Here is a 10554-nt window from a genome sequence, read left to right as displayed (position 1 = left end):
GAACAACGATCCGTTAACTACAGCTACGCTATTCACATCGCAACCGCCGCATCGTCTGCATCCTTTTTTCCTTTTTTTTTTTACTCTTTAGTCGTGAGCCGGTCCTCGCCTGGGGGGCCCTCCGGGGCCCATGTACGACAGTCCATCGATCTAACTACATGTGGGAGGGATAAGACAACAGTACTGCACCGGCCCCGGAGATGCAGATTTTTTTAAAAATCCCATCGAACTACGGCTAAAAGCCAGAGGTGGACCGGTTCAGAGTAAAAAAAAAAAAAAAAAAAGCCTTGAAGGTGACCGCACGCAAGGAGGGAGTCGGGGATGGGAGACAGACGTCATCCTGACGGACCGGGCGGGAAATAAAAAGGAATATTTACTTCCTGTTTGTGTCGGGAGAGGTCGACTCATTTAGTGTGGATGTCAAGAAAACAATATTTTTTTAAATCCACCTCCGACACGCTGTCTGATATTTTGGCACCGAGTTGTAATCCTTAAGATTTCAGTCCTGTGGTTACCACGGTAACGTGTTCAGACCACGGGCCATATCAGTGGAGCTGGATGCTCTGCTTTGCTGGCAGTTTGCCACCGCCGGCCGGTTGTGGTATTGCAATTTAAAAAAAAAAAAAAAAAAAAAAAATGCCCAAAATGCATTTTCCTGCAAGACCACGACCTTCCTCGCGTGAAACAAACGTGTCCGCTGTCACGACTCGGTGTCATCTCGTGTGTTGAAAAAAAAACACTTATTCAGTCATACTCAACAACTACAATGAAAAAAACAACAACTCCTGACTCCTTCTGCGATGATTTCATGGCACCAACTGGAGAGCTAAGCGGATCTTCAGCAGGTCTTCTGGATGGTATTTGCAGGCGGTGATGATGATGATGATGATGACGATGATGATGACGCTACCGCCGCTGTGCTTCACTGTAGAGATCGCTGGAAACTTGGTTAAAATTTGCTCTAAATTCGTAACAAATCTAATAAAACTATGCTGAATTTCATGCTGCGTTGTCTCCTGTGAATCCGTGTGTGTGTGTGTGTGTGTGTGTGTGTGTGTGTGTGTGTGTGTGCGTGCGTGCGTGCGTGTGTGAAGGCTGTTTGAATCCAGTGTTGAATTGGCCGCCGCAAACAATAACAACGACTGCAGTAATACTCTGCGGAGGTAATTACAAAGTCCTACACAGTGACAGAAAATAAATCAGACCAGAAGTTGTATCAAAACTGGGCTTTTGATTTCACGAGGATCTTAAGGATCATAACTTCTTAACAATCGAGAAAAAAAAAAAAAAAATAGGAAAGAGGTGCTTCGATTGCCTCCGACTGCGTCGCGTCCCCGACTACGCCCCCTTCTCCCCCCCCCTTAACGTCTTTTTTTTGTTTGTTTTGTTTTGTCCCATTTCAACATCTCCTCATTGTTCCTCAAGCGGTCTTTGGGTCTCCGTCCTCCATCTCCTCTTCCCGTTTCCCGTCCCGTCAGAAGGAGGAGGGAACAGGACGGGTCGCTGCATCTCATGGCAGAAGGGGGCTGGACATCATTATTTCGTATTTACACGGCCTCCTCCTGGGCGGAGAAAGGAGGGAGGGGGGAGGATGAAGAGCGAGGACGGGACGGGACGGTCGATCTCGGTCACGGTTCAGAAATGTTTCTTTTCTCCTTTTTTTTTTGTTTTGTTTTCTTTTGTCGAGAGGCTCCTCATATCGATACTTCGTATTCACGAGTGTCCTGCTGGAAGCGACAGAGAGGCGGCGTTAGATAAGGACATCGAAGACACGGACAGTCGGCTGTTCGACGGAGCGCCTCAGAGGTTTAAAATGACGGGAACACTCACTCCCCCTGTCTCGTAGAGCGGGTTGTCAAACTCGGTCTCCACGGTGATCTGTCGGTACGGGTGGGGGTAGATCAGAGGCAGCCGGAGGTTGGAGTGATATCGGCACCTAACGGACACAAAAACAGTAAAAAAAAAAAAACCACAAAAAACAACAACAACAACAACAAGGCGTTAAGACAGTTCAGAGATTCGACTTTCAGAAGCTGTTCTCTTAAAACAGAAAAATATTCTGCCTCCGATCTTCTGAAAAATAACCACCTCTTGACTTTTAAGGTTATTTAATGAGAAATATTCCTTTTCAAAAGCTGTTTCTATCACAAAGCCGCGAGATAAAGATTTTGTATCCGTTTTTTTAATTCACGACTCCATTTCTTATCGTGAGGAAGCTGGAAATTACAGATTTTCAATAGTAGAAAAAAAACAAAACATGCGCATCACATTGTATTTACAGTTTCTTATTTCGCGAAGAAACTGAGCAAATATTCTTCAGTCCCTGCAGGAAATCGCAATCTTCCGATCACAATAATTTAAAGCAAATTCAGATCATCTCCGCACTATTCTTGGCGGTTTGCAATTTTGACAAAAATTCCTGCAATTTTTACGTCTAAACGTTCGTGAATGGAAGTTCTGCTGAAAACTATTACGGCATAATGTAAAAAAAAAAACTCACTTCATTTACAAAAACCTTTTTCCCTGACTTAGAAATTTTTGCTCATTCCTGCAATTTTACCGCAATAAAAATGATCGAAAAATTGGCGAATTGCATCATCATGTTTGATTTTAAAAAAATAAAAAAAAAAAAAAAAAAATTATGTTTTGATCAAACCAATTGCAGAAATTGTAAGGGCGCTACTAATAATGAAAAATGTAAACTTTTTGAGCCTATAAATTGCCATTCGTGATGACCCGCTGTTGTTTAGCATTAAAAAAAAAAAAAAAAAATCTATAATTGTAAATATAGATGTAGACCAGAAAAGTATGTCATCATGCACTTATTTTAATCTTATTTAAAAACAAAAACAAAAACAAAACAAAAATCCAGTCTAACGTTGGCTTCCATCCAGTTCGCGTAAAGTGCGAATCACCGAAAGGCGCAGCGTCTCACCGCGTGACGTAGACGTACGCCCCCCCGAGCAGCACCGACAGCAGCAGGACGAGGATGAAGATGGCCAGCGCGACGCTCCCGCCGTCCAGAGAGGAGACGGTCGGCAGCTCGGAGACTGGCAGACAGCACGCGACGTCCGGAGGACAAAGAAAATCGTTGAGAGTCTGAGTGGAGGTGGACGCTGCGGGTAATCAGATGGACAAACACAGCTGGAGGGACGGATGCACACGGTGGGGATGAGCTCGGCAGGCAGATGTTTTGCAGATGCGGGCAGGGCAGACGCGCACGCACACGCACGCGCACACACACACACACACACACGTGAAGCGGGGTTTTTTTTTTTTTTTTTTTTTAACTGATTATTCCGGGTGATGGATTGTTTGAGGGTTTTTATTTTTGTCGAACTGTGCGGTCGCACCGACGGACACACACGGACTCACCTTCCAAAGCATGGTTGCCAAAGCAGTCATGGTTGGCTGCAAGACATCATTCTGTCAGTCAGTGGACATGAACATTAACATCACACTTTCCTGTGGAACTTCTGGCCACGACAGGGATCTTCTGGATTAAATGTTCGCTCATCTTCACTCTCCTTTCTGTCAACATCATTATCGAGCTCGCTAATTTAAAAAAAATAAAATTATATATATATATATATGTATATATATATATATATACTGAATAAATAGAAATCATTTTATTTTTTATTTTTATGTAAATGTGACAGGACTGACCAAAAAACATGGGATCAGTCGTAAAATACTATTTATTTGTAGAATTTATGTAGAATTTCATGTTTTTAATCAATTCATATGAATGATAACAACTTTATAACTTATTATTAATGGTGTTTTTTTTTTTTTTTTTTAAGCAAAACTATGAAAGCTGTTGCTCCAGTTTGGCTGGCCACTTTTTCAGGATTTGTAATTTCCAAAAGTATTTTTTCAATGAAGAAATAAAACATGTAATAATCTAATAAATGAGGTGTTTCTTTACAGAACAACTCAGTAATCATTTAACTGGTCAGTTTGAGACGTTTATGGTTTATGCATGTTAAATTCACACTTCCAGGAAAGATAATGTCTCTTAAATCGGCTGTTTGTGTTTAAATTTTGTATCACATGTAAATTTGGTATCGAAGATAACGCAACCAAGGCGAGACTTAACTTTGAGCTCTACATTTTTTGTTTGTTCGACAAACGTTTGGAGAATTTTATGATGCAATGTTCTACGAGTGTCGAAGTTGGAAGGTTTTCTTTGGTTCCCAAAATATTATTTTTCTAAAAACATTTCAAATAATTTCGTGTTTAATAATCTTAAAATGTTTTCAGTCGCCAGTTTCCTTTAAGGTTCCCAGAATGTTTTTATTTATACCGATAGTGAAAACAAACAAATGTTTTGTTGTGAGATTTTGAATGTTTTTAACTACAAAATATTCTGGGAACAAAACAAAAAAAACGAATTGTCACGTAAACAGTAACAAGAACATTTCTAAAAAAAAGTTCATTTGTTTTATAAATGATTTATATTTATAAAAAAAAAAAAAAGCACCTAATGAAGATATCTAGTATTTAAAAAAAAAAAAGATATATATATCTAGTATGGAACAGCGTAATACTAATCCGACTACAAATATATCAAAAAAACTTTATTATGGCACAAAATATTGAGGAGGTCCTTCAATGTTGCCATTTGCGTCCCAGTTGAATCTTGAGTGTTTTAACACCTGAACGTAGAGCTGACCCGCTGAGCTGGAGGGGGGTGGGGTGAGGGGGGGGGATTTTTCCAAAGAGGGCGGGGGTGGGGGTGGGGAGTTCGGGTTCAACTAACCGTCAGCTGCATGCACGGGGGCTCGATCCGTCTGCATAAACAAGCAGGGGGCTAACAAGTCTGTGAACGACACTGCATGCATAAATTCAAAAGGGAGAGAGAAGAAGGGAGCATTTCATTCCACAGACAGCAGACTGTGCAAAAGTTTCCAGGCAGAGCTCGAAGTGAAATGAGGATTCTTTCAAAGTGAGGTTAAAATGACGAGGTCAAAGTTCGGCGCGAGCAGCACCGAGCCCGCAGGTGAATCGGATCCGTTTCCCTCAAGGTCCAGCCTCATTTCCCAGCACGCCCTCTCTCCTTCGCAACCGTAAGGACGAATGAAACAAATTAAATAAGTGCTGACGACTGGCAGAAATTGTAGTTATTTTTGATAAAACATGCAGTTTTGACTCATTAACGACAAATTCAGAAGAGGCTGTGACTCGAAACCATAAATGTACAAGGTGGGAAGGTGAAATATGTACACGAGTCACACTTCTAACGGTGGCCAAAACAAAACAAAACAAAAAAGTGCTAAAAGCCAACACGGCATCCGGAGCTGTTGACGTCACAGACGTGAGCCCCAATTACACTTAAAAAGAAAACTGATATAAACGGTATTGTAACGTTATTAAGAACCAGACACAGCAATAAGAAGAACAAATCTAACCAGCAGGTCCCCTAAGTACGTTAAAATGAGATCCAGAGCTGAGACGCAGCTGTAGAAATCTGACTGGAATTACATTTCAAACCTCCGAATGTGGTTTAGGTCTGATTTTCATGTTGTTTTTTTTGGTTTTTTTTTTTACTGTCCAGAAAACTTTAGAAATCCTTCAGATACAATCTGGATACGACGAGAAGCAGATGCTGGCTGGCAGTCTGAACCAGACCCATGCGATGCAGCCTGAATCCATCTGCTGGCAGGACCCCTCGTGTTCTACATAACCTCCATCTGGATGTTTGGACTCGAGGATGAATTGGAGATGCCTTCCTGACGGGTGTTTTTTTTTTTATTTTGGTGGATGAGAATCTAAAATGCCTTAAAACTTTTGCACAGCGCCGCACAGTAAAAACATAAAAAAATAAAAAATAAAGCAATCCTGCAGAAGTCTCACCCCTGCAGAGAGGCAGCGGGCCGCTCCAGAACGACGGGTTTCCGAGGATGCACTTGATGGCGACCTCCCCGATGAGCTCGTAACCTTGGTAACAGACGAAGGTGAGGGACTCGCCGGGCAGGTAGAGCCTCTTGGACAGGATCTGGTAGCCGTTGTCAGGGAGACCGGGGTTCTCGCAGGAAACCGACTCCTCGGCTGCGCGGGTGGGGGGAGGGGGGGGGGGGGGGGAAATGGGGGGGGAGGGAGAAGAAGGTCGAGTTTCCTCAGAACAAATCGGAGCTTCTTTTTTTCTTTTTTTTTTCCGCGTCACAGCTCGACTGACAGATCTGACAGGCTCCGGCTGAGGTGACATGACTCACGGATAATCTCCACCCCCTCCTGCAGGTGGCTGAGGGCTGATTGGTACACCGCATTAGCATTCTCATTTACATATCAAACAACTTCACACAGACATTAATAACCCTGAAAACACACGCACACACACACACACACACACACACACACACACACACACACACACACACACACACACACACACACACACACACGCGCGCGCGCATTTCGTCAGTGGAGAGAGATGAAATGCGCGAGATGAAGCGCCGTCTCTGGCACGCTGTGATCTGTGTTAAAGGGAGCGCGCCAAGAAATCACACAAACCCACTCATGTAAGATCTCACGGCAACGGGGGGCGGGAGGGGGAGGAGGAGAGGCTCTCATCTTCAGTTAGCTGCTGTCTGTCCCGATGACGGGCTGCTGCTGAAAAATCACCGCGTTACCGGTATATAAAAAAAAAAAAAAAAAAAAAAGAATAAAAAAAAAAAAAAAGCCCACGACTCTGATGAATTAACTCGCGGCTCATAAAAAACAAAATAAAACAAGACACTCACACACGCAGTGAGGGAGGCGAGACGTCCACACCGGCGTCCCCGGCTCGCGGCCGTAGCAGGTGATGGTGGCGCCGCCCTGCAGGATGAAGCCGGCGTTGCAGCTGTACTGGATGGTGGTCCCCACCAGGAGTTTGGGGTCCGACAGGGACCTGGTGGAGTGCTCCACGTGGCCGGGGTCGGAGCAGTACATGACTGAGAGACAAACGCGACACACGGACGGAGAGTTAGCATTTTATACACAGAGGTTTGTCTCTTTTTTTTTTTTTTTGGTGATCGTAGCGAACAAATATTTTTGGGGATGTTGCGGCGGACTTTCTCAAAAGTTGCGATGTTATTAGTTTTAAGCGAGGAACTTGCAAGTTGACTTTTTTTTTTTTTTTTTTAAAGCATTAAACATGTAATTACTTACTTTGATAATAATTCATCATGCTGCTTCGCTGTTTTGTGTTTTGATGATGAGAACGTGTAATAAAACGCTGCCGGACGTCACTCCGTATACCAGCTTATTTGACTTTAAAATACGTATTTGTACTCATTTTACATCTTCGCTGCAGGAATTTTACTTCCAAAACTACACTTCTTTTTTTTTTTAACCCCCTGAACTCCACAACCCGCCAGCAGGTTAGAAGGTCGGGACAATTACAGTCATTTTCATAGCTAGAAACGACGACGATAAAGAATTACGTAATAAAACAAATATACAGTGTTGTGTTTTCAAATTAATGACACTCCATCAAACTAATTATATACCCCCAACGCAAAAGAAATCTGATCCTTAAATAGACTTTATAACCTTTAATTAGCCTATTTCTCATTTAAAAGGTGTCCGAAAAAAGGCTTACAGAAACTGCTCAGAGGATGAAGTCAAGGATCTGAAAAGTTATGTAAATTATATCACTAATTGTAATATTTTAACTCTTTTTTAAAAATTTTTTTTATCCCAAATACAGAACCAACATTTCTTTCACTTTTTAATTCAGTTGCATTTATTATATTGTTGGTTTTAATTGGATATATTTGTGTCTTATGTTGCAGTTTATTCTGTTTATGTCTTTATGTATTTTGTATTTTATTAAAGTTTCTCTTTGCTGGCTTTTTCTAACTCGAAAAAGAAACCAACTTTAGTTTCTGAGATAGTTCGTAATTAAGTGTCTGGTCGAGTGCTAATCTGGACTGGAAAGGTCGGGTCATCAGCTATTAAAATTAAATCTGCGGGGACCATGAAAACTTTAATGTAGTGAATTAAAGCTGGACACAGATAAGAAGTGGTTCTGGAAAATACAGACAGAAGTTATAAATCAGAGAAGAACTGACTCTTTTCACAGAAGGGCGGCTGGGAGCTCCAGGAGAGGTCCAGCTGACAGGTGAGGGTCTCCCGTCCCACCAGGTCGTAGCCGGGGTCGCACTGGTACGTGATCCGGGCCCCTCGCACCAGCGCCACGTGGGACGTGGTCTTCCAGCCGTTCTGGATCTCGGGCAGGTCTGGACACGAGTCGTTTCGGGACACCTCTGGGAAAAGGAAGAAAATAAATTTAAAAAAAAAAAGGTTGACGAACGGCACGACGAGCTGACGGTGACACGATGCTGGCGCCGATCTCCGCAGGCGGGAACACCGACGGGCTTCATCCGTGTTGGACCGTCTTCAGATGTCCTCGTCCGCTTTGTTCGTTTTTAATTCCGACTCCCACTGAAACCTCCGTCCTGAATTAAAACGAGTACAAACTGTCTTGTTTTTTTGAGTTGACAAATTAATCTGAATTTAAGTGTCATTTCCAGTCTGGTTGAAGACGGAAATCAGCTGAAATACAGAAAAGTGGCCGATTTTTTTTTGTGTGCTGCTTTTGGAGGTTTTAATTAATTTTTTTTTAAAGAAAGCAACGACGAATAACTTTTGACAGGTGAGAAGTGAAGCAGCAAGTTCGGCATTTTGTGTTGCTAATTTGGAGCCAGAAGTGACCATATTTGGACGAGCTGGTGGGGGGAGGAGCTAGTGGTGGATCTGACTCAACCTGATTGGTAACCCCGAGGACTCTAAGCCCCGCCCACCTATCGCGTAAACCTGACTGCACCACGAGGCCCGTTTCAGCCCCCCGTAGGTCGTTGCTTGGTCGGAGTGTGCAGACGATCAATGGTGGTGGTAACCATGGTGACAGGATGAGAAAGATCCTCAGCGAATTTACACAAGTAATGAACCCGTGTGTGTACAGGCTACGTCATATTAAAGTATTGATCAGGCTACAGACCTCACACACTCACACTCACACACACACACGCACGCACACACACTCACACTCACACACACACACACACACGCACACACCAGCAAAACCCCGAAGACACACACACACGGGCCGAGAAGCAGCAGGAGGCTCAGAGCAAAACAAAAATCAAGAATCAAGAATCGAACTCTTGGACTTATCAGCGTTAAAAAAAAAAAAAAAAAAAAAAAAAGTGCGGCTGCCGTGTTATCTCCTCACTCTTAAAAATCAATGGAGCTTCAGGATTTAGAGCAACGAGTCAAATTTAATCAAGTCCGCCGCCCGGACAGAAGAAAAAAAAAACCCTGCTCTGCACATCGATCTGCTGTTAACAAGACAAAACATCCACAGCTACACTACTTCCTGTCGTCCGTAACGAAGCACGACGGCGCTTTGAGATTAAACGTCCAGGTCGGATCCATCCGTCCGGCAGACACGGCTGTATTTTACACGACTGAGCAGGCAGCACGAGGAGGGTCGCCATGGTTACTGGAGTTCATCCTCCGGGGGCCATCGGACATCAGTGCTTACGTGCTAGTATTTATCAGGTCATGTTCACAGATCGCATAATAAAAGTTTTCGTCGCTTCCGGGTCAGAAAAATGAGGCCGATGCAGAAGTGAACTTCAGCTGCAATACCACCGAGTGCCACCAGAGGTTGGCTCCAAAAAAAACCTCTGGCTCCATAGACTCCCATTCAACTTCTCACATTAAGTCAATAAAATGTCTTCACCAGTTATCGTTCGCTAAAGTCACTCCTTCTTATTAGTTTTCTAATAGACGTGTTTTTTTTTTTTTTTTGGGGGGTGGGGTGGGGGGGCGTGCCTGTTTGATTGACAGGCCTGTGGCGCAGTCAGGTCACAGCTATCGGTGGGCGGGACGCAGTATCGTCGGGTTTCCAATCAGATCGAGTCGGATCCACCGCCAGCTCCTCCCCGAGCTCGTCCAAATATGGTCACTTCCTGCTCCAAAAAACCCCCCCCCCAAAAAAACCAAGATGGTCACAGCTGAAATGTCAGACTGGACGGCCGTTCATAGACGTTGCAGATGTTTGACCATGAACCTTAAATCATTTCTGACAAAATAAATGAAACCGGATGGAAATCGGATCACCGGAGCCATGACAGCTAATCCATTGGGACCATAGACATCGACACCAGCTTCCACATCACCACAGCTACGGGGGGGAAAAAAAAAAAATAAAGATCACCAATAAAGTCGATACGATTCCCCCTCTGGGGATAATGAATGTGAATGTAAATTATTGGGGATAATGAATGTGAAAGCCCATTCAGCCAACAGCTGCTGAAGCATTTCAGTCTTATTGGAAGCAATGAGTCACGTCAACGTAAAACATTTAGCTTAGCTTTAGCATAATTCAAGTCCCATAAAATCTGGGCAACGTTGTTTGGATTTTGGTGAGTTGGTGAAATGGGATCTTGTTGTCGGGGGAGGGGGGGGGGAATCGCTTTAAAAAATGGAAAAAAAAAAAAAAAAAAGCCCGTGAAGAAACAAGAGCGCAATGTCCACATAAAGACTGAAGGAGGGGGG

General features: G+C 43.5%; 1 protein-coding gene across 10 annotated transcripts in view; it reads right to left on the bottom strand.

The window, feature by feature from the left end:
* Positions 1-276: 276 nt before the first annotated feature.
* Positions 277-10554, bottom strand: part of LOC138622328 (seizure 6-like protein) — a 55326-nt gene continuing 45048 nt past the window's right edge. The window contains exons 11-17 of one of the 10 annotated variants that reach the window (XM_069701050.1): positions 8061-8255; positions 6747-6938; positions 5860-6054; positions 4766-4837; positions 2936-3116; positions 1831-1936; positions 277-1724 (exon numbers count right to left, since the gene is read on the bottom strand). In XM_069701050.1, coding sequence (XP_069557151.1) covers positions 1695-1724; positions 1831-1936; positions 2936-3116; positions 4766-4837; positions 5860-6054; positions 6747-6938; positions 8061-8255 — 971 coding nt within the window. In that variant the 3' untranslated portion in view covers positions 277-1694. Of the gene's footprint in view, positions 1728-1830; positions 1937-2935; positions 3117-3375; positions 3412-4428; positions 4838-5859; positions 6055-6746; positions 6939-8060; positions 8256-10554 lie in introns of those variants that run through there. The other 9 variants (XM_069701049.1, XM_069701051.1, XM_069701052.1 and 6 more) reach the window with 9 other exon arrangements.

The sequence above is a fragment of the Brachyistius frenatus genome, unplaced genomic scaffold, assembly GCF_029030835.1.
Source record: "Brachyistius frenatus isolate BFR_SWC_R1_liver_20210118 unplaced genomic scaffold, ASM2903083v1 Contig_35, whole genome shotgun sequence".
Taxonomy (NCBI): domain Eukaryota; kingdom Metazoa; phylum Chordata; class Actinopteri; family Embiotocidae; genus Brachyistius; species Brachyistius frenatus.
This window is presented reverse-complemented; position numbering and strand designations above follow the sequence as displayed.